Source organism: Lissotriton helveticus, chromosome 12, assembly GCF_964261635.1.
Source record: "Lissotriton helveticus chromosome 12, aLisHel1.1, whole genome shotgun sequence".
NCBI classification, from domain to species: Eukaryota; Metazoa; Chordata; class Amphibia; order Caudata; family Salamandridae; genus Lissotriton; species Lissotriton helveticus.
Genome location: NC_136073.1, coordinates 238,435,314 through 238,459,083, shown reverse-complemented (window position 1 = coordinate 238,459,083; position 23,770 = coordinate 238,435,314). Strand labels below are relative to the sequence as shown.

The 23,770-nt window shown below is 45.3% G+C and overlaps 1 protein-coding gene across 1 annotated transcript in view; it reads left to right on the top strand.

Annotated features, from left to right (window-relative positions):
- The window catches only part of SLC22A31 (solute carrier family 22 member 31), a 251,666-nt gene that overhangs the window by 184,228 nt on the left and 43,668 nt on the right, over window positions 1–23,770 (top strand). Inside the window, exon 4 of the mRNA XM_078670830.1 lies at window positions 10,329–10,497. Within this exon, the coding sequence (XP_078526956.1) occupies window positions 10,329–10,497 (169 nt within the window). The remainder of the gene's footprint in view (window positions 1–10,328; window positions 10,498–23,770) is intronic.

Below are 23,770 nucleotides of genomic sequence, written 5' to 3'. Positions count from 1 at the left end.
AACTAGGTCTTCTACTGTCGATATTAGACTTAAAGTTTTGGGTTTGCCAGCTAGCTCAGAGTTCACTAGAAACTTTCTCGAATAGGCAAGGAGGAGTTGAACCTCCCTGGATAGACAAGAAGGGATTTAGTTTCTGACAACCATAGAACATGACAACTTTGCTCTCCCCTAATCAAGAGTGTATCTCTAGAGTCGTGTGAAAACAAAAGACAACTTATTTTACTCAGTCAGTACGTGCATTCTTAGTTTCACCAGATTGTAGAGAAAAGGAAGAGACGGGCGTGTTCAATAAAAGATGTTATTTATTGATCAGTCTCTTTTCTCGTACAAGAGAAATGAATCGATATTATTGCAATACTTATGGTTAAGTAAAGTGCATACAATAAAAGCAGAAGTATAAAATAATACTGTAAAAACATTTATATGGTTTCTAAGCCATATGGTGGTTTAAAATGGATAAAATAGATACATACATATAAACATTTGACTAATCGTACTCAACTGGTGCTTCTAACTACGCCTACCCCAGTGTACCTGACCTAAGCCTAATACGTGGGCGGGGATAGAAAGTAGTAGTTTAAGTTAAGTTTGTTTTGCCAAGTGACTGATTCAAGAATTCTCTGCAAGGGGTTATTCAGTTCCGTACCTTGAATCTAGGATGGTTGAGGGATGGTATCTCTCATCTTTGGTCTCGATATTCCAGGCTGCCTGCAAGGGCTGCTCGGAAGCGCCGGAGCTGGATTTCTCGGCAGGAGAAAGGCAGCGTCTCGTTCTCAGCGCGTCAGGAAGGCGGGGCAGCGTCAGTGGGCTTCGCTCTCTGCTGAGCTTCGGCAAGTCTCGCTGCTCCGATCTCGTCACCACCGCGTGTGTTTGCTTAAGGCAATATCGGTAATATTTATACCTGTAAGGTGCCGAGATTGACGTAAGGATGGACATAGATACGTCAATAAGGATGTCATACGAGCTGGTCGTTAGCACATTCTTTTACTGAAGTTCTCGGTGAAATCAAAACAATGGCCGCAGGGTTTTTCCCAGGTTGTCATAGGTTTGATTTGTTTTGAGAACTCCGTATGCCTTATCAGGGGCTGGAGGAATATTGCTTGCCTAATTAGATGGCAAGCGTTATGACCTAATCAGATAACGCGCTCCTGTGCCGTGGTCTGGCGTAATCAGATAACGGTTTCTGCATCATGGGATGGCTGCTAGTTAATTTGTTAACCAGAATAGGGTCAGGAATAGGGGGATCGATACAGAACCTATAGGAATACATCACAGGCACGGACAGCGGGAGGGGGGGCGGGAACGGCAAACGGCAAGAAAGGCAAAGCAGAAGGCAAGAAAAAGCACTCACCTGGACTTCTTCCGGCGGCGGTCGGCCTGCAATGACCAAAACAAACCTTCCCCCCCCCAAAAAATAGGAACCGCCCACCACCGCAATGACGTTACCAAAGGGGCTGAATGCCTAAAAATCGCCGGAACGCCCCCGAATCTGCTCCGGCATTGATGGACAGATCTGTCTTCCAATGGCTAGCCTCCATTTATGGAGCTAGCCAATGGAAGACAGAGGCGGGACTAAGCCAACATACTCTTCTCAAAAGATTTCGCCTTGCGCAAAACGCTGCTGCGCAGCTTTCGGCAAGTCGAAACCTAAAAAGGACCCCACTGCGCAACAGCCTGTATTGCACAAGTCTGTTTCACATCTCCCAAGTCGGTGCATGAGTGTTCTAGAAGAATAGGAACTGTGCAGGATCCTCAGCTGTATCGGGCGGAAGTGGGCATGAATAACTATCTCTTGAGGACTTTGGATTGCCTCCACCCAGTCATCATCTTTTAGTAGCCCTATATCTGCCTCCCAACTTTCCCTTAGGGTTCCCAATGGATCTGGTGAGTTGTTCATGAGCTTCCTATAGGTTGGAGAGGTGGCATTGTCTGTCATAGGGTCAAGCAGTAGCCAGCCCTCTAAGGGCGTGTATTCTGGCAGTTATTCCCCCTCCAAGATGTGTCGCTGTAACACTTGCCATAACTGCAGGTATCCAAACCTCTCATTGTCTGTCATCGGATAATCTGCCCTCAGGTCTTCAAATGCAATCAGTGCCTGGCCTCTCCAAATGAGGCGTACTCATTTGTTCCCTACCTCCCGCAACAGATCACTGTCCTAAAGTGGGTTCCTTGCAACTTTTCTTTTCTTGACTAGTACTGTCTGTGAGATCTCTTATATTTTAGTTGCAAGCACAGCAGCCATTTTGGTTTGGGCTGCTATCCCCTAGTGCAGTGGTTCTTAACTTGTGGTTCGGAGACCCTTGGGGGTCCGTAAAGCTTACTCAAGCGGTTCACGAATGCTTAGAAAATTAAATAATATTAACAGATTAATAAAATGTATATACATAAAGAAGCAACATGTTGAATTGAAAATGTAAAAACGTTCTTTAAATGTGACAAATTGTGAAATGGGAGGCAAAAAATGTGTCAGATTGATTCGCAGGAACAGTGCAAGCGCATCAAACAGAACATTGTATGGAAGGTGAGGGTCCCCTTTGAATTTAGAAAAGCTGCAGCCATCCAATTACAATTTTGATTTTATTTTTTTAATTTGTGAATCAACTAAAATATTTAATCATTTGGGTATTCGTTTGATGTTTGCTTGTTTCTGTATTTTTTGTGTATCGTTTTGTGGTTGAAATCATCGAAAATGCTTGGGAGGCTGGGGACTCCGGCTTCCAGTAATGACTCGGTGGAGGTCCCTGAATTTCAGTAATGATTTAGTGGGGTTCCCAGGTTCCAATAATGATTAGGTGGGGGGTCCACAGAAGTCAAAAGGTGAAGAACCACTGACCTAGTGAGATTCCTTATTGACAAGGAGCTTGGTAGCTATCTACATCCTTGTATGACCGGCCCGCAGCAAATGCACGTCCAAGTAAAGCCCATGTGCACCCTTCTGTGATAGGTCAATGGCAGATGGTTAAGGAACGTGTTAACTTGTTATTTATTCTGTAGAACTCTGCAAAATGTGATCACATTCCCTCATGTTAAAGAAGCCGGCCATTATGGCAACCAAACTTAACGTGATCGCTAGACAAGGCTCACGTGAATCCACTCTTTTGAAAAATGCCACCACCTCGAGAACAAAGTAACCTTTTAAGTCTCGGCTTCCGGAACAGGAAAGTGCACACAACTTTACAGTGACTCCAACAAGGAGACATTGTTTTGCGCCTTGTTGGGAAAATGGGAGCCACCGGTACAGCGCCATTATGTGCAATTCTCCGGGTTAGATTACAAATTTATCACTAAGTCATGAGACACTGATTATTGTGGGGGTGGGGGAATCATTATCCTCGGAAGGGTTAAACCAGTTTATGATTCTTTTTTTTTACCATTTGTAACTCAAGCATCTTCTCCTTCAGTCATACATCTACGACGGAAAATGTTCAACTCGAACCAGAAATGCAGATTTTTGGTTGAACAACCATGAAAGTCTGAAGGTCTACGTGCTTCGAATAAGATTCATAAATACTCATGACGGGGTGAGACCAATATCCCCTCTGGAAATTGTGAAAACCTAATAATAAGAAATATGCCGACCTGTTTACTGCAGAATTAGCTCAAACCACAAAAGAGGAGGTGAAACCTGAAAGACCAGGGAGGCATAGCTATTGTGTTTTGGCCAGAAAAATAGGTTCACAGCTGTCAGTGGAACATTTTTTATTATTTAAAGAGATGTGTAAAATGTATTTTGAATAAGGCAAACTCTGCAGAGAATGTTATTCGCATTCTGCATGAACAAAGGATTCCAACAGGAGCACGTGGATTACTGTGCCAACTCACATGTTCTGAATACATATTTGATCCATATTCTGACAACTAATTTACCAAATACGAGAATATTGATCCAAAGCATCAAACCTGACATCTCAAAATCAGGCGTGTAAAGTATAGAGATGTTGTGCCTTCCCAAAGACCTGCTCTTAGCACCTTTCTTTCATCTGTCCAGTTTACACCAGTGGTAAGGCAGTGTTTTTAGGCAAGGACTCCTGAAGCCCAGCTGGCACCAGTATACCCATGGGGACTGCCCCCTCGAGCACTGGGTCATCCACAGCTTAGTATTAAGTCCTCCGACAATATAAGGCACCGTTCCAGGCCAGCTTTGAACAACAACTCAACTTTTAAAAGAAAACACAGAGAGACCTCACAGAATTAAGGAACTACTGTGCTATCTCCATATCCGGGTGCACTTCCTGAGGATCAAACAACCTCAGGGTTTTATCAGAAACACTAGTCTATTGTTCACCGCAGGGCTCCTTACAGACCGCAGAGGCTCGTGTTATTTCTATTCAAGACAATTTTAGGTGAAAAGTTGATGCCACCAGTGTTTGCAAGCGGGAAGTGTCTTTTGCAGTCAGTGTATTTAAACATTATATCTTGCTGATATGTCTGAAATTTGTAGTGACTACACTATGTTAGATTAAGAGAAGGGCTGCTAAAATTATGCGGCAGGGAAGCACCAAATTATGTGGCAAGAAAAGGGAAATTATGCAGCATAATGCAGCACACCATTTGATAGCATTTATTATTTTTCAATTTTTACTCATGCTAATACTGTTTGGGCAAAGATTTCACCTCAGTACCAGTTTAACATCCAAATGCAGAAAGAAGTGATGACCATTTAATCTTTGCGAATGGCCTTCCACTGTGCACGAAACCACGTTGCCACATTTATTTAGAAAGTTTTCGATCCATTTGAGCTAGAAGCTATTTTTTTTAATACACTCTGGAGATAATGTAGTGGATGATGGATTATGTGGTAAATGTGGCAAATCCATAATTATCTAATAAAAAAGTAGCACCTGCAGAATTGAATAGTTCTAATGGCCCTGATTAAGAGGGATGTTAGAAATGGGGGTCTCTAGTTAGCAGTGGCTTGCACCCTGTCCAAGAAGGGGTAAGAGGATTAAACAGCTTAGATAACCCTTTCTCACCCCCTTGGTAGCTTGGCATGAGCAGTCAGTCTTATCTCAGAGACAATGTGTAAAGCATTTGTACAAAACACACACAGTAACACAGTGAAAACACCACAAATGGACACACATCAGTTTAGAAAAATAACCAATCTTTATCTGAGTAAAACAAGACCAAAACAACAAAAACCCAACATACACAAGTAAAGGTATCAGTTCAGTCCACAGAAAACTATGGATGCGTAACTTTTATGACCAAGTACCAGGGATGTATCAAGAAAACAAACTGGCACCGGGGAGATGAGTCATCAAAAACAAAGTGATGCTTCAATTCTGTACTTTTAGGGGAGATGATGCTTTGATTCCTTACTGCCTGAGGAGGTGATTCCTTGATTCCTTGGTGCAGCGCAGAGGAGGTGATGCGTCGATTCCTTGCTGTCAGGGGAGGTAATGTGTTGGTTCCCTTCTGAAAGGGGAGGTGATGTATTGAATTTCCGTCACACAGCCTGGGTTCTTTACCGCTGGGCAGCGTTGGTGAAGATTTGGCGCATAGGTGCGATACATGGAAAATCCAGTCGCAATGGGTTGATGCGGCGAAACAGGCGCTACGCCGAGTTTCCAGCTGTGATACAGGTGATGTGCCGAAACTTCAGCCGCACAGCAGACCCTACATCGGAGTTAGAGCGGGTGCCTCGGACGTCAGAGACACGGTGGTCTGGACTCTGGCTGCGGCGATCCTCTGGCTGCACGGCAGGCGCTGCATCAATTTTTCTGCTGCTCCGCAGCGATGCTTTGGTTTTTCAACCACATAGCAGGACAGTGGCTGGAAAAACAGGGGCTGAAGGTCGATTCCTGGAGTTTCTTCTCTTCTTGCAGCAGAAGACACCTTCAAGGGCCCAGAACTGGAATTAGTACCACTTGGCAGGTCAGAACTCCCAGCAGAGGAGTACAGGGGCTGCAGACAGTGGCGGCTCCTCCGCTAAGGCGGAGGAGCGTTACCTCACTGGTTTTCGCAGTAAAAAAGAAAGTAAAAATAAAATGATAACAATTCTACATTATTATTATTTTATGTGTTCCTCCTACGGCGTCTCGGTGGGGTGGATCTGCTCTGCTCTAAGAGCAGGGGGAGGAGTAGTGGGCACCATGTAAGTGCACATAACTGTTTACATTCATGCGCCCTTTGCATGTTGTTCATGCAGGCTGCATAACCGTGGAGAACATGCCCAGACCCACATTCCCTTGCTGAGTGCTTGACCACGGCGCTCAAGCCAATTACAACGCTTCATTGCAGCGTTGTGATTGGCTATAGGGGAGCCTGGGAGCCCAGGTTCCTCCTGCTTCCTTTTTTCACAGAAGAAGCTGGGAAGAGGACTGAGAGGATGGAGGAGAGGCAGCATTGGCTTGGCCAGATAGCCACACGGTCAGCAGGTGATTTTTTTTTTCTTTTTTTTAAATACCTACCCCCACTTCCATTCCTCATCTCCCTGCCCCACTGCTGCTTCCTGGGAGCATCCGCCACTGGCTGCAGATAAATCTTTGATGGCCCTGAGACTTCTTAACAGAAGGCAAGCACCCACAAGCTCTTGTAAAACTTTGGCAAGCAGGATGATGGAAACAAAGTCCAGTCATGTTACGTTCCAGGACAGAAGCAGCACGCAGTAGGCTACCACAACACAGCAACAAGCACGATGGCAGTTCCCCTCCTACAGCTTCTCCGGCTCTTCTGCTTGGCAGAATCTCATCTTAGTCCAGATGTGTTCTTAAAATGTGGGGTCACCGCTCCAGGACTTTTACCAGTTTCTGCCTTTGAAGTAGGCAAACGTGAAAGATAATCTTTCTAGTGCACAAGACATCCTTTCCCTGACCTGGCTCCAGACACACTACAGGGGGTGAAGACAGCTTTGTGTGAGGACAGGCACAGCCCTATTCAGTTGTCAGTGACAACTCCTCCCACCACACTAGCTCAGGAAGGCTCATCAGCCTGGTGATGGGCCATCAGGGTATGCAGGGCACCCCTCAGCTCCCTTTGTGTGACTGTCTAGAGTGAGTGCACAAACTGCTCCTTTCAGTCTCAACCAGGCAGGCAGAGAGACAGAATAGTAAAGCAAGAAAATTCCTGCTTTCTAAAAGTGGCATTTTCAAACATACAATTTGAAAAACAACTTCACAGAAATACGTATTTTTAAATTTTGAGTTCAGGGAGCCCAAAATCCAAATCCCTATCTCTTCCCAATTGAAAATTACATTAGTAAGGTGTTACAAAGCAGCTCCAATGATATCCTATAGGAGAGACAGTCCTTGCAATACTGCAAAACGAAATTGGCAGTGTTGCACTATCAGGACATGTAAAACATAACAGTACATGTCCTACCTTTCACATACCCAGCACCCTGCTCATTGGGCTACATTGGGCCACATTGGGCCTACCATAAGGGTGCCTCACGTAGTCAAAGGGAAGGTTCGGGCCTTTTGCCAGGTCAACATGGCAGTTTAAAAGTGCCCATACAGACACTGCAATGGCAGATCTGAGACATGGTTGCAGGGCTACTCATGTGGGTGGCACAATCAGTGCTGCAGGCCCACTAGTAGCATTTGATTTACAGGCCCTTGGCACACACAGTGCACTTTAACAGGGTCTTACCAGTAAATCAAATATGCCAATCATAATCACAATTTACACAGGGAGCACTTGCACTTTAGCACTGATCAACAGTGGTAACGTGCCCAGAGTTTTAAAACCAGCAAAAACGAAATGCAGCATACAGTCAAAAACAGGAGGTCAGAAGCAAAAAAGACAAGGGAAACGCACGCTAAAGGTGCCATTTCTAACCATGGACCTTTAGATATTGGTTTGCCGCCTGCCAACCAGGCCAGCAGAGACCCTGACATCAGTTCTCCTGACAGAGTACCAACCTCTATTATTAGAGATCCCTGCCTGCGTGGAGGGGATATCTGTGTCTTCTGCTCCACCATAGCATACACTACTGGCAGCGATGAATGTCAAGTGAGTCATGTTTTATGCCTGCTTGTATCCATTTTGAACCTACATGAACACCCAAAGCGTTAGCGAGTTTAGGCAAAGTAAAAAAATCTGAACCTGATATGTTATTGACCCTTGTGTGTTATGTTTTCTCCCTGTGAGTGGTGTTCATGGTAAGTTTTCCCTGTCTGCCTCCTCGTAGGCCAGACTCAACCAGAAACAAGCAATGGCAAAGCAATTAGGTTTGGACTTGGAAAGAGTGCTATTTTATTGCAAGCTCATCAAACATTTGAAAGTAAAAATTCTGATGTTGAAAGGTGGCAGGCATACGTTTGAAAGAAAAAATAAGCTAAGCAGTGCACTACTATTCAGGCAGCTGTACTCATGTGATGAAGCAAAATGCAGTCACTCACAGTGCAAGATAGCTAATGGATGAAGTGGGCAGACCCACTGACCCTTGCTGCGGTGGCTTGGAAGCAGAATATGAATGACACTTGAACAAACCAGTGGATTAAGAGGGCTGACTGATAGCCCCTCTATTTAGGTATATATTTTCATATGCTTTTTTTGAAACCACGAGGCTTCCAAGTAGCTAAAGCCTGTAGTCCAGACCTAAAAGTCACTGACTGTCGGCCTCACATAAAAAGTGTGGGGCAGCCGTTACATTGACCTGCCGGCACAGTGGCAGATGGGCCTCCAAGTCAAAGGTTTCCCCTAGCTGAGCCAGCTGTGGCCTCACCGGTGGAATCGTTATCCCCCAGCTTTAAATGGTGAATCCACAGATTGGCAAAAGGGGCATCTGGTTTATTTGAACAGATTTCACGCATTTGAAGCCCAAGGTCTTCTCTTGCCAAAAGAGAATTTGCCAAATCAAAATGAAGCATCCTGCAGGAGTTTGCCATGCCCACACTGTTCTTCAGTGTTCCTCTCCTCCCTCTGTTCCAACTGAGTCAGCTATTTGGAGTACTGTTCATAAACATTCTAGAGCAATGCAAGCGGTACTCAAATACTGCTCTAGTTGGCTCTTTTGCTGTCTACTTTACACATGATTGTATTCAGTTGTTTAATTGCTATTGATCATCACTGAATGCTACAGAAAGCTTGAAGCACAGTGCTCCATTGACAGATGTCCTAGTAGTTGGATCAAAAGATACAACTAGGCTCACTGAAGTCTGACCAGAAGCACCTCTTGACCTATACTTGCTCCAGTCACCTTGGTCGGCAGGTTCAGTTCTTCAAGACTCAAAAAGTCAGAGCAACTAAAACAGGCTTTTTTTTCTTTCATCTACTGTTGAGGGGGTTTCCTTTGCTTCAGCTGTATGCACAAAAGAAAGAAATTGGTGCACTGATTATTTCCTGACTGTGCTGTCAGTAGAATTAGATCTTCAAGTGTTATTGATGCTCCTGTTATACTATGTCCATCATTCAAAAACTTGAAGGATCTGCTGTTTGGGTTTAAAGGATTGTGTGGCCCCAGACTCAAAATCACAGAACAGTTTGCCGGCGCATCAGCAAGTGATTTGTACAGGACTGTGTATTGTTCATCAAGATTTTCATGGTTCAGGCTCTCCCTTTTTAAGTAAGAAGTTTCCACTTTATGGGTTCAGGTGAACCATGCATCAGTTGAATAAGAGTTGGAGTGAATCGATGGAGGCAGATTATATACTACACAGGCAGAGAGGCTAAACAAGGAGCTGTGCCGTGGCTGGCAGGATTAGGGGTCTATTACGATGGCGGGCGCCACCGTAACGGTCAACGGGACTCGACCGCAAGAGGTGTGGCGGTCCCGCTGTGCCTATCGGGATGCAACCGCCACCATGGCAGTCGCATCCTGTATATTTAACATTGTGGCGGGCAGTGCTGTATTCAGCACCCGCCACAATGTTATACAGGCATGTTGTGCATTTGCATGCACAATGTGACAGGCACAGCGCGGTGCCTGCCATGTTGTGCATGCAAATGCAGGTGGGTACCATAGGTACCCCCATGTGTCCCCCCCCCCCAACATCCTGGGGGCCCGCAACGGGCCCCCAACTGCGATCACCGCATGCCTTGGCTGCTTCCTGCCTGCATTATAATATGGATGGCGATGTCTTGAAGACACCGCCACAATATCAGGCCCCTTTTCCGCCTGGTCACCTTTGTGACCGGCGCAAAATAGGCAGACGGTTTTTCCGTTCGCCGGGCCCCCGCCATCCTAATATGGCGGGGGGGGAAATGGGTGGCGGGGGGGGAAATGGGTGGCGGGCGGGGAATACTATTGATCGGATCGCCACCGCCATACGGGCAGTGGCGATCCGCCCGACATTATAATAGACCCCATAGTGTTTGTTTGTGCTCTGGCTGTACTTGCATCCCTTTTTGAGGCCCTTTACCTTTATACCCTTTCCACACAGGGTTGGAGGTCTGTGATCCAACTCACCGCCTGATGTTCACCATGGTTGGAGGTTTCTTCTGGGTCGCTGGAGAGCTGCTGTTGCCAGGGCTGGCCGTGCTATGCAGAGATTGGTGGATTCTGCAGGCTGTTGGGACTGTGTCCTTGGGATTGCTCTTTGTGTACTGGTGGTAAGTGTAACTTTTTGTACTGTTTCTCCCAAGATGGCTGGCTGTGGCCAAACCGTACCTGTCCATTGTCTTGTCAGAGAGTGTTTGTATGCCTAACTCGTGCTCTAAGCTACCATTGTCCAAGACAATGACCAAGTGATTGTTTGATGGATGCAGTTGATATTATGGGCAGCTACATCTTCTCATAATGTGACGAGTGCCTGTCCCTGCCCTCTGCCACCATGATGACCAAGTCCGACCTGCTAGTTGATCTGCTTAGTCTCTATTCAGGAGCCAGAATAAAGTGAACCAAGACAACACCTCCAGATAATTGAAATCACCACGAATGGCCATCATGGTCTTTGTATTCTTATGTTGTTGTGTTTTAGTCCTCTTTGGGAATCCTAACAAAATCACAGAGCCACATTATTGAGTTTCAGCAGGTAATATTGAAACACTTAGCTAGAGTCCAAAATTTTGCAAGAAGGCTTCTTGATTTTAGGATTTTACGATAAAGAGTGTACTAGTATCTAGTCTTGGCAATGAAACGCTTGATTTTAAGATAAGAAAGAGTGTACTAGTATCTAGTCTTGGTAATGAAATGCTTGCACTTAACGATCTGTAGAAACAAAGATATTTTCACTTTATGTGCCATCCAAAATTTCCCAGCAATCCTCTCACTATTCCCACACATTCATGTTGCTATTGCTTCCTTTCATCGCTGCATAAATTCAATTGACTCGTATTTATATCAACCACCAGACCTTCGTCTTCACACAATGGCATGGTGCCACTTGATATCCATTCCCTTCAAACAGTCACCCGGTGAGGAGCCAACATTACGCACAATTAATTGGAAACTGCTGAAGAGAGCAGGTATCCAGCTAATTGTTTGAAATCTCTGAGCATCCAACATCCATCCCAGGTTGTGAAACCTCACGAGATTTCAAGAGCAGCCTGAAAAGCTTTTTTTATTTCTTATTTTGGTTGGGGAGTGAGTTAAAGTGCCTCAGGTAGTACTCCACACTAAGCCCTGCCCTCTCATCACACTGAACTCTTTTAGGAAGTTGTCAGGCCTGAAACAGAGCTTGATGTGAAACAAAGCATGACACAAAGTGAAGCAAGAGATTGGTGCTGTAGATCACTGCTAGTTATTGGGTCTCTGGTTTGCATCTCCAAGTGGAGAACACAATCCTAGTCATGATAAGTTAGATACACACCCAGAATTAACCTGTACTCGCCCTCTGGTATCTTGGCACAGATCAGTCAGGCTTAACTTAAGAGACAATGTGTAAAGTATGTGTGCAATTCTCAAAACAGTGAAAACACCACACAACAATAATCTACACCAGGTTAGAGAAATAGAGATTAATGTAATTAACAAGATAAAAATGACAAAAATCAAATAAATAGAACTGAAGTTATAAATATTTAAATATTAAATTGAAAAATAGTGCTTAAAAGCATCTAGCGCCAACTGGGGGCATCTGGCCGCGCAGGACCGAGGTAAATCCCATAGTTCAGTCGGACCATGATGAAGCACGGGTGGGATCCAGGGACCAACCTTGTCGGGCTGAAAAAGTACCTGTGGATGGAAGATGTGTCGCCGTCGAAGACCCGATGCGAGGAGCAAAGGAGGCGATGCGTCGGTCTGGCTGTATGAAGCAATTCTTTGGTTCTGATCCGCGCAGTGGAAACGCATCAATCGCGAACCCTTAACGATGAAGGCAATACATCGTCATTAAGCCGTGCAGCCTCAATGAGATGTCTTTGTCTTCAGTGACAGTTGCTATGCGTCAAGGGGAGGTGCATCAGTTCCGGCCAGCACAGTGATGGGGATGCGTGATATTTGCAGCAAATTACCAGAAAACCCACTTGTAAGGGCCCAGAACTGGCAGGACTCCCAGTCGGTAGAGTCCAGAGGCTGCAGAATGATTGTTGGAAGTCGTTAATGTCCCAGGGACTTCAGAATAGGAGGCAAGCCAGGAACCCTAGGAGTCACTTTGGTTCTGGGGATGCAGAGATGCAGGTCTAGTCCTTCTCACTCACAGGCAATGAGGGCATCAGGCAGCAAGGCAGGCACAGCAAAGTAGGAGTTCAGCAGAGTGACAGTCCTTTCAGCAGCACAGCAGTCCTTCTTCCTGGCAGAATGTCCTCAGGTCCAGAAGTGTACTGAGCTGGTGATGTCAGGGGTCCAGTACCTATACCCAATTGTGCCTTGAAGTGGGAGAGACTTCAAACGGAGGCCTTTAAAGTGTACAAAGTCCCTGCTCTTCCAGGCCTGGCTCCAGACTCACTATAGGGGATATGCAGCTCTTTGTGTGGGGACAGGCACAGTCCATTCAGGTGCAAGTGTCCGCTCCACCCCAGACGTATATTCAGAGACCGGTAGAGGCACAGAATGGTTAAAGTATGAAAATGGCAACTTTCTAAAAGTGGCATTTTCAGACTTACAATTTAAAATCAAACTTTACCATAAGTTGTGATTTTATATTGATAGTCCAGAGAAACCATACTTGAAATATATATATTTTTCCAATTGGAAATTACACTTACAAAACGTAATAAGGTAATCCCAGTGTTATGAGAGATATAGATCTTGCAGTAGTGAAAAACAAATGTAATCGTTTTTCACTACCAGGACTTGTCAAACCTTTTTTTAATACACTGTACCTTGCCCATAGGGCTGTCTAGGGCGTTCCATAGGGGTGACATGTGTATTAAAAAGGAAGGTTTGGGCCTGGCAAGAGGGTTAACTTGCCAGGCCTACATGGCTGACATGGCAGTTTTAAAACTGCACACACAGGCTCTGGAATGGCAGGCCTGAGACAGGTTTAACCCCTTCGACGCTCATGACGAGCTCAGCTCGTCATGGAGTTGCCATTCATTTCAATGGAAATTACATGGGAAGGATGGAAAAGGCCTGAGCATCCAAGTGGTTAAAGGGCTACTAAAGAGGGTATCACAATCAGTGCTGTAGGCCCACTAGTCGCATTTATTGTACCAGCCCTGGGCACATATAGTGCACTTTACTAGGGTATTGTAAGTACATTAAACATGGCCATTATGGATAAGCCAAATGTTACTGTGTTTTAATAAAAAGAGCACGTGCACTTTAGCACTGGTCAGCAGGGGTAAAGTTCCCAGAAGCCTAAAGCCATCAAAAAGGAAGTCGGCAAAAGAAGAGGCCAGAGGGCAAAAGGTCAGGGAAACCCCACCAAGGATGCCAAGTCTAGCAATCGCGTCAAGAGCAGAGAAAAAAAACAAAAGAATATGGTGTACGGTGCAAGAGCAAGCTGAGTCAGATTAAAACGGGTGTCAAAGATAAGACAAGCCACTTGTATGCCTACTTGAACAAGTGGACAAGATTGTTCTGCAAAACCAAGAGCGATGATGTGTAAAGCAGCTGCATTTCACCTACATTAGCTAGTTGAAATCTAATTCAAACCATGTTATTGGCATGAATTTTAATAGGTTATCTTCATAGACTGAGTGATGATTCACGGGACAGGAACTAAAACTCAGATAGCAGGTGCACATCTTTCTCATGAGAAGAACGAAAAAGGACCGTATAAAGATTCAAGAAATGCAATCTTCCAGATGCTGGGACAATCATTGCGAATCCTTGTTTAGCAGTGCTGTGCATGAAAGTGTGACTGAATGCACCTCAGGCGAGAAAATAGTACAGTCTATATAAAACTTGGGCGGTAAACTAATCACTTTGGTGTTTTCAAAGCAATTTAGTGCAATATCTCGATCTCATCTTTAGCACCATTTGGTGGAACATCTATGTTAAATTGATGGAAAATTGTATATTTACTTGATTATTCAATGCATCATCAAGGCAACTGTTGATTTCAAATTCAGAATTGCTTTCAAGGCTGAAAACCGCTTTAGAATTAGTATTGGAGAAAAAAGGAGAGGTGGCTTAATTGAACAAAGAACAGGTACTAAAGCACACTCAAGAACTCTGTTTAGTTAGGATAAACTAAAACAAGTAAACTAAAGTAGGTAAACGTTTAAGATCCAGGGTGTTCTTCTTTTCTCATAGATGGTTTTATTCCTTTAAATTTCCAATATCTTTATATGTAAAAAGACAGAAGCAGCCGAAACATGCTTTGTCCGTTGGACTTTTTCAAGGCTAAATATCTCGTCCAATAAGTAAAGAAACAGTCTTTAGAGCACTATCCGTGTTGCTTCTCAAAATGAGAAGAGATTGTCAAGCTTGCAAGAGAGACAGGTGCGTCTCTAAATTACCATCTCACTGTGGAGATAGACGATGCTGTGTTTCGAAACTGAGTCGCTGTGAGTAATGCGTCCCACATGGTATCCTAAAATAAAGTAAAAGAACGCAAATGTAGTCCGACGGGTAACAGTCAGTGATGGAAGTTAAGGCGGTGATTCAAGTAAGCAGGTTGTGTAGGGCCTGGTATGCATGGATCAGGAGCTTAACTGGCATCTTTTCTGTACAGGGTAGATCCAGGATGAGTCTGGCTGTGGTGTTCTGAATGGTCTATAGTCGTCAGAGGTGAACTGCGAACCCTGCATGGAGAGCATTGCCGTAGTCCAGCCGACTGGAGATAAGAACCTGGGTGATGGTGCGTCTTGAGCTTTGGGGTAGCCATTTGAATATCTTACGAAGCATGCAGCGGATGAAGAAGCAGGTGGCGGAGACAAAGTTGAGCTGTGACGTCATGTTTAGCTTGTTCAGAATTATGCCTAGGTTCCTAGCATAGTCACTGGGGGTAGGAGTAGGTTAGAGTTCCGAGGACCACCAGAATGTGTCCCATGGTGAACTTTTGTTCTGAAAAGCAGTACCTCTTTCTTGTCGGCGACGTCTGTCATGCAGTTGTGGAAGTTAGTTTTGGTGTTGGTGGTGTCTTCATAACATAACATAAAATGTGTATTTGTAGAGCGCAAGTTTACCACTACGGGTATCTTGGTGCTGAATAACATTTGTTTGTTGTTACCCAACTCAATGCTACTCATTTTATCGACCTCAGATGGATGAAAGGCTGAGTAGACCCGCCGGGATTTGAACCTGTGACCATGAGGTCAAACACAGGTCCCTGCAGTAGATGCATTAGTCCACTGAGCCGAGAGAGAGATGAGTTGTGTGTCGTCTGTGTATGATATGATGTGAGTCTGTGGATGTTGGCAATGCTTGCCAAAGGTGCCCTATAAGTGTTGAAGCAGGTGGGGCTGAGCGAGGATCCTTGGGGTACTCCACAAATTATTTCCTTGGGTTCAGAGGTGAAGGAGGAGAAGGTGTATTTTTTGCATTTTCAGGAAGAGGAAAGAGGTGATCCATTTTTAGAGCAGCTCTTTGGATGCCTATGTTGTGCATCCTTGTGATGAGTGTGTGGTGGGAGACCATATCGAAGGCTGCCGAGAGCTCTAGAAGGATCAGAGCCTCAGTATCTTCTTGGTTGAGTAGGGTTTGGATGTTGTGAGTAGCCACAATTAGGACTGTCTTGATGCTGCGGTTGCTGCGAGATCCGGATTGGAAGGGGTCTAGTAGGAAGTTCTGTTCTAGATATGAGGAGAGTTGTTGGTTGATTACTTTTTCTAATACTTCGGCCAGAAACAGGATCAGGGAGATCGGTCAGTAGCTGTTGAGTTCGCTGAGGTCTGACAATCGTTTGTTTAGTAGGGTGTTGACTTCTGCATGTTTCCAGTCCTTGGGGAGGGTGGCCGTGGCAATTGAGGTGTTGGATAAGGTGATGAGAATGTGTCTGATTCTGGCTTCGCCTCGGTTGAAGATGTGTTGAGGGCATGGGTTGGTTGGGGAGCCTGAGTAGACAGAGTTCATGATGGAGGCAGTGTCCTGTGGGGCGAGCTGGCTCCATTCAGTTAGTCTGATGTCTGTAATGGTAGCCTGGTCACTGTGTTGCTTGAAGAAGTTGTGGTCTTGGGCTGGCGTTTGACGTTTCTGTAGATGTTGGCGATCTTGTCGTGGAAGAAGTTTGCAAAGTTGTCACAGACTTCCTGTGAGGGGTAATGTTGTCTTTTGCAGCTGAGGGGTTGGAGAATTCTTTGACAATGTTGAAAAGATCTTTGCTATTATCGGAGCTTGATTTGATGCCTGAGGCTAAGGCCTTTTTCTTTGATTCTCTCAACTGTATGTGGTAGAGGTTGAGGGCTGTCTTGTAGGTGGCCTTGTTGGTCATTTCCTGGCTGGTCTGCCATATACTTTCCAGCTTGCTTGTTCTTGAGTATACAGTATAATGCTTCACATTAGCAGTGAATTAAGGGTGATGAGCACAATGAAAATGTGTTTTACTCCTAGGCCCCTTGCATGCTTGCTGCACTACAGTCGAAACAGTTAAAGTTCCACGATCACTAGAAAGCTGTATTGGGAGTCCAAGCCCAGGTATGAATCCCTTAGCTGCTGCTTCATCACCATCACCACCCCCTTTTGTACCGCTTTGTTCGCCATAAGTTGGCAGGGTATGCTCAGACGTGAGTCCCTTGCTCACTTTGCCACTGGATTCAAGCAAGCCTGGCTGAAGACGGCTGTAATGTCATAAACCGGTCCTAGGAAGCTTGTTTCCGGTCCAGGGAAGGCATGGCTTGGCAGTTCGGGCTGGACTGTTCCCATGAGGCACAGGGTCAGACTGATTTGCATATGGCCATGTCTGAACTGGGGTGGCAGAGTGGGCTAAAGAACGGTGATGGATTAAACCCAGATCTGTTGACTGGGTGTGAGTGTTTGGTTCAGATGCTCCGTCCATCACCACCCCCTTTTGTACCGCTTTCATCACCATAACTGCATGAACAGGAGCACATGGGTACACTTCTATCCAGCCACAGCATTTGAATACAGTTACAAGTACAATGGAATAGGAACAACGCTTAGATATATAAATAAAGTCTATCTGTAGGTGGTCAAAGGGGCCCCAAAGATGTGGGTGTGCAGTAAGAATGGTCCTAATCCCTTTTCAAATGTTGGGGGCTTGGCATTTGCACACGAGTGACCAGTATGATGCAAGGTCGAGGAAAAGAAGGATGCAGACAAGTAGGGTACTGCAACCTGAAACATACCATCCTTCTGTCATGGGTATGACCATGGTGCAACCTTGCGAGGATGGGGAGCAGACATTTTTAGGGCTACCACTCTACTTATTCAGTCTCTTGATGCTATGTTAGCCTCCATTTCATAATGTTGCTTGATCCATGACTTTTTATTCTCAGATGCCCGCTGCTGTAGCAGAGGCAAATTCTTAAAGTCTAAATACAGTAAATTCATCAGTTTGCTTAGTATAAATAGTAATGTAATAGTTTGGAGATAAACCTGCATTTTTAACCAGCTCGTTCACAAATGACTTACCTCGTGGCAGTTCATCTTCACAAGACTCGTGAGCAGCACATTTAACAATGGCAACTTTACATGGCAGCATTAAAGTGTCTAACAAGTTTTTTATGCTTGTCCCGTTCTTTTTTAGCGGTTTCAGCAGACATTAAGTACCACCCTGCATCCATAATAGCCCAACATCATGGGCCACATAAAATGCATACTTGGAATAAGTAAATATTGTTAGTTTTGTGTGAAGCCAAAATGTCCACGCGTGTAAGAGCAAGAAGTTTAGCCACTTGAGCAGAGCGAACCTGAGGCAGTTGTTGGCACTCTATTACCTCATGCAATGTGTACAGCCTATCCAGTAACAAGATTTCGACCACCATTTCTGAGGCACAATCCATCTCCATAGAAAAGAAGTTCGCTACTGTTCTTAGAGGCATCAGACAGATCAGTCCTAGGTTTAGTCAAATGTCCAGCAACAAGTGAACAATCATGAGGCTCTCCGTCTTATGCGCAGGCATCAGAGAAGCTGGGCTCCGCCCTGGGCACCTGACCGATGAGTTGTGAGAGGCAGAGGGTTCAGTTATGTCATATTGGGACAAGAGTGCAGTGGCTAAATGTTGAGTGTTCATTGTGAGCAATAAAGCAGGCATTGAGTGGGGAACAGCAACTGTTAAAGTGGTACCCAAAACATTGTTTTTGGAAGCTTTTTCAAGAACAGCAACAGCCTGGTAAAAAAAACTGCATCTGTGCAGTTGTAAATGGAAGAACAGTATGCAATGGGTTTCTTTTGATCACCATACTCTTATTATAGCAACAGTGGGGAGAATTGGGAGGTAATTCACCGGGAACCTTATCTCTTAAGCTATAGTTCATTATGCAACAGGATAAAGTTCCCTTCCTTCTCCAGCTAGTCTTCTGCCTAAGCCATTTAAATGGGGTAAACCAAAGATATCTTCCTCTGGAAAAGACTTATTTCCACCTTTGCTAATGAGTGTGACTCCCTTGATTTTGGAAATGTGTCAAGCTCAGCCACAAAGCTCACGGAAACTCTGGTGGGCTGGATCAGTGAGTCTCTGTCATACACATATTCATCCTTTTTGGCTCAGCGCTGGAGTCCTTGCACTACTGTCATCTTCACTCTCTGGGTTCTAAGGAGATTTCACTGTTTTTATGTAAATATCAGGCTCCCGAGGCTTAAGAAAACTACATCGACATTGTCGAGAGCCATAATGATACTTTGGAAATGCCGGAAATGTTATTGTCCTTCCCATTTAATCTGGGTATCTGTTTCCATAAGAGATTCTAAAGCCTTCCCAATCCAAAATGGCGGAGGAGTACTTCCAGGCCAAGTCAGGAACTGATTGTGTTTAACCCAGCAGAATTGAGAACACCTTGCTTCCCAGCTATGCATTTTGTTGGGCTTCTTCACTTTTGTACCAGTATGCACCTGCCAATTCCTTCATATGTTCGGTTGCTCTACTTAGGATATTCTCCTTAACCTTTGCACTTCAATGTTCCAGTTCCTCTATCTAGAATTTAGAGAAAGAAATGAAAACAGCAAAATCTTAGCAGAATTTCTCCTAGATAAACTCAGTCAATTTCAGAGTTGCACCACTGCTTAACCAGGACCCATTGATCATTTTCCAGCAGATTCCCCGGTATCTATTTGGGGTTCACAAGATAATGCGATAGAATCATCACGAATTCATCATTGTGATAAATTGAGATGTTAGTTGAAGTGGGTGTGAGCCCTTCTCAAGCAACAGCCACAATCCTTATCAAAATGAACCACTAAAGTCACTATATTAACCTGTCCTTAACCCTCTCGTAGCTTTGCACAAACGCAGTCAGGCTTCACTTAGCACAAAAACTGTAATAAACTAAAAACGCAACACAAGCAAATAAAATGATGCCAACACAACAAAAATCCGATCAGTAGAACCAAAGATATGCAATTTTAAAGGTTTAGGTAAAAATAGGGCCTTTAAGCAACAAGCATTGGCATAGACAATAGGTCTTGCCTGTGGGACCTTATAAGTGTTTAGCTATGCAACAGTTAATGTTGTTGCACCAAGGATATTGTGCTGCATTACTAAATACTTATAAGGTCCCAAATGCGAGACCTATTGGCTATGCCAACGCTTCTCGCTCTTTCGATGTGTGCTGCATTCTGCAGCACACATAGAAAGACCAAATTGCCTTTAAAGTTTATGTGCAGAAAGGTGTCCCTAAGATTGTTTATGTGCAGAAAGGTGTCCCTTCATGCACATAAACAATCATTCCTTGCAACACAGACACCCTTACAGCATAGTGCAAGGGTGCCTGCATTCCAGGGGGTGCAAGGGTGTCTGTGTTGCAGGAAATCATCCCTACAATGCAGGCACCCTTTCGCTATTATGCAAGAGCATTTGTGTTAATGCTAGGTAACTATTTTTAGGGCAAGAGAAAACACAGGGGTGCACCGTATTCTTGAAAATGTGGTGAACTCCTGCATCTTGACATGACACAGTGCAGCACTGCAAAATAGCTTGCAGTGCTGCGCATCTCGCACAGACAGGCTCGTAATTGAGGAATAATCGGACATAGTATAGGATGGCTAGCCGATGCATGAGATGGGCAGATGGCGACTGCGATCCGCAGAGAGACCCGTGGACAGCAAGACAAATCTGCGGCAGAAGGTTGGTACCTTGTATGGCAGAGGAAGCCAAAACCAGATTGATGTTGTCTGGGGCAGTCCGGTGTTACCGTCTACGCACAGACGAAGACAGGCAGATGTGTAGACATCACCACGGACGGACAGATGGACAAACGAAGCATTGGGCGGACACACGGGACCCAGGACGGAGAAGGATCCTGCGGCCTCCTTCCTGCAAGACTCGGCCCGTTGGCGGTGTCCTCACTTGCATAATACCATGGCGGCTGCCAAGCTGAGCTGGCGTTGTTTGTGGACAAACAGACTTCTCTGTGCCTGCTCAGTGTGTGTAATTAGACAAAGCTGGGCCAGCATGTGTTACTCGAGGAGATACCGCGGTTGCGCTGCAAGAGGGTGACGGCCAGGGCACCGGGGGAGTATGAGGGGCAAGTGGTAGGGCACGGCTGGATAATATGAGTGTAGGAGGGTGAATTGTCAGGACAAGACTGGGGAATAAAGGCACCAGAGGATACTGGCAGGACAATGTTTTTCTGGGGGATGCATGAGAGTGAACACCAGGCCAGGACAAGCTTGGGGAGGGGGCAACGTGTAAGAACAAGCGCGTGCCTCACGCTAAAAGTGGAAGGGTTGAGGGGAGCACACAAAGCGTTTCCCTTGTGGGAGCGAGTCAGGGGCACCATGTGTTTGCAAGTTAATTACAAACATATGGTGTCACAGCTCGCTCCCGCAAGGGAATCGCCAAACGTGCACGCGTTGCCATTTAAAGCAATGCAACGCTTGCACGTTTTTGGGACGCAAAGTGCATCGATGGCTAAAGGTCTTTTTCCTGTGCAGCGCATGCACGCTGCGAAGGCAAGACCTAAAAAGTACCAACTGTGGTTATCCGCTCGTGCCGAATTGGGACAAAGTCACAAGTTCAGACTGTCCACTGTAGAGCACGTGCTGGGTACAGGCATAAGGTTAGTCCCACTGAGAATTGTACCTTATGCGCTTAACCTGGGGCACTGCATCGCACTGCGTTGATTTTGAAGAGGAGCTGTGAGGGCTGCCATTTGTGGTCCTGCATGGAGTTGCTTCGCGCTGCGTCGGTTCTGATTGGGAGCTATAAGGTCCTGTGCAGAGTTGAATTGTACTGCATCTGATTAGGCTGTGCGAGGGCAGTGTATTCCTGTGCCGAGTTGTCAGTTTTAAGGATGAGCTGCAGGGGCTGCGAGTTCCTGCGTCAAGTTGTGTTGCTCTGCGTCGCTTTTGATGTAGACCACAGTTAGGCTGGTACAGCACCTTTAGCCCCACTTCCAATGGTCCAGGACTGAGGGGCACTACTTGGAAGTTCAGGACTCACTGCTGGCAAGAGTCCAGGTGCAGGGTTCAAGGGTGTTGGAGCTTCTAATGCCCCTGTAGCTCATAACAGGGGGAGGGTGGGGGGGTCGAAGCCAACTAGGCACTGGAGTAACTTTGGTGGTCCTGGGTTCAAGGTGCAGGTCCAGACCTCCTTCCGCAGGCACCAGGGCAGCACAGCAGTCCTTCTGAGTCTTTTACAGTTGCAGAAGTGATCTGAAGATTGGGTCTGAGGGTCCTAATTTTATATCTAGTGCCCCCTTTGCCAAGGGGGAAGCTTATAGAGTCTTCCGCCCAGCAAAGGTGTCCAGAATTTCCTTTCTTCCTGCCCTGACTCCAGATTGCCTGGGATCACAATGGACAAGTGTGAAACCCTTTGTGAATCTGCTACGGTCCATCCTCCCAACACCTAGTCCCCCATTGTGAGACTGTCAGGGGGGAATACACAAAGGCCAACTGCCATCTATACCTAGTCTTGGGGCTCAGGAAACAGGCAGAAGGCACCAAATGGATAGGATAAGAAAATGGCAACTTTATGAAAGTGGCATTTTCAGAATTGTGACTTAACATCCGACTTTATTATTAAAGAGGGTTTTACAGTTCTTTAAAGAAGAAACTCAACATTTCAACCTCATGTCCCCCGGCTGTCCGATGTCATGGTGGGCATGTGCGTCGGACGGTTGGGGGCAGTCCGATTTGCTCACACGTGGAATTTGCCCACAAAATTGAAGGGGTGAGAAAGAACGGCTGGAGGGCCTGTGAGTTGTTTGCACAACTTGGTCTCTTTGCATGTCAATAACATTTTGCTTCTGCCCACCACAGCATTGGGCAGAGGGTCAGCCCACTTCAGCCTTTGGTTCTCTTCACAGTGAGTGACAAAATGTTACTCTTGCACATGTGAATCTCTGCCCAGAAAGTAGTACACTTCTATGCCAGTGTTACTAGACTATTCTAAGTTCTTATTTTTACTATAATTTCATATTTTTTATTAATTTTTGCAGTGCTGCATTTTTAACTTGTTTTTCTTGCAAACATAATGCAAGGCAGCAGCACTTCGACTTTTTATTACCTTTCCATTTTAATGTCCTTTGCTTATGTCTTTTTTTAAATAAAAGGTAAACTTGTCAAGGCTGGACCTACCAGCTGTGCCAGTGCTTGTTTTCTTTTGTGAACTTCGTTAAAGGTGAGTAACACGTGTTTTATTCTTGCCAGCGTCTAAATCTGAATCATGTACAGCCTGTAAGGGTCTCAAACCTGCTGCTTCTGCTCCGAGCTGCTTCTGTTTCTTCCTTAGTTATAGAGACTATAGTTATTAATAATGTATGTGGAAAATGTGGTGTTTTTGTATTCCATGTTTGTTTTGATGAGTCACTTAAAATGTGTAATCACTAGATTCGAGCCGCCTGTTTTATGCATCAGCAATGCACAGGCACCACTCCTACTTCAGTTGGCTTTTGTGGTCTGTGATGACCACATCTCCATTAAATAAATTGTAAATGCTCAACTTGTTTGTGTAGTGCTTAATAAGCGTTTGGCGTTTTGGTATTGAAGGGATCTGAGGTGCACAAACATAATGTGATGTGCCCCAGATCACACAATGTGGACAGGTATGGCGGCCGGAAATATAGTCATTGAAGCAGAGGCTTGAAGGTCTCCTGTAAATAGATTTCCCTACATACAACTTGTTTGTAGGGAAACAAGTACATCTGAAATTCATGCAGGGCTGGAGTTAGCCGGTCTCATTTGCTTGTTTGACACGTGACTATGCCCCAGCCCAGCTCACTTTTAATGATTATCCGCCTTTGCCTAAACCATAAACTGTATTCGTTGCCACGTGTTGCTGTATGCCGTAGGGGCCTTCCCTCCCCTCTTTTCCCCTCGTCAGACCTGCCTGACTATAGCGAGCCCTTCTCCAAGCTTCCCAAAGCTGGCAGATAAAGGAAACTAGGTGTGCAGCAACTGAGCTGTTTGCCGAGGATTACACGGTGTAGCAACTGTGC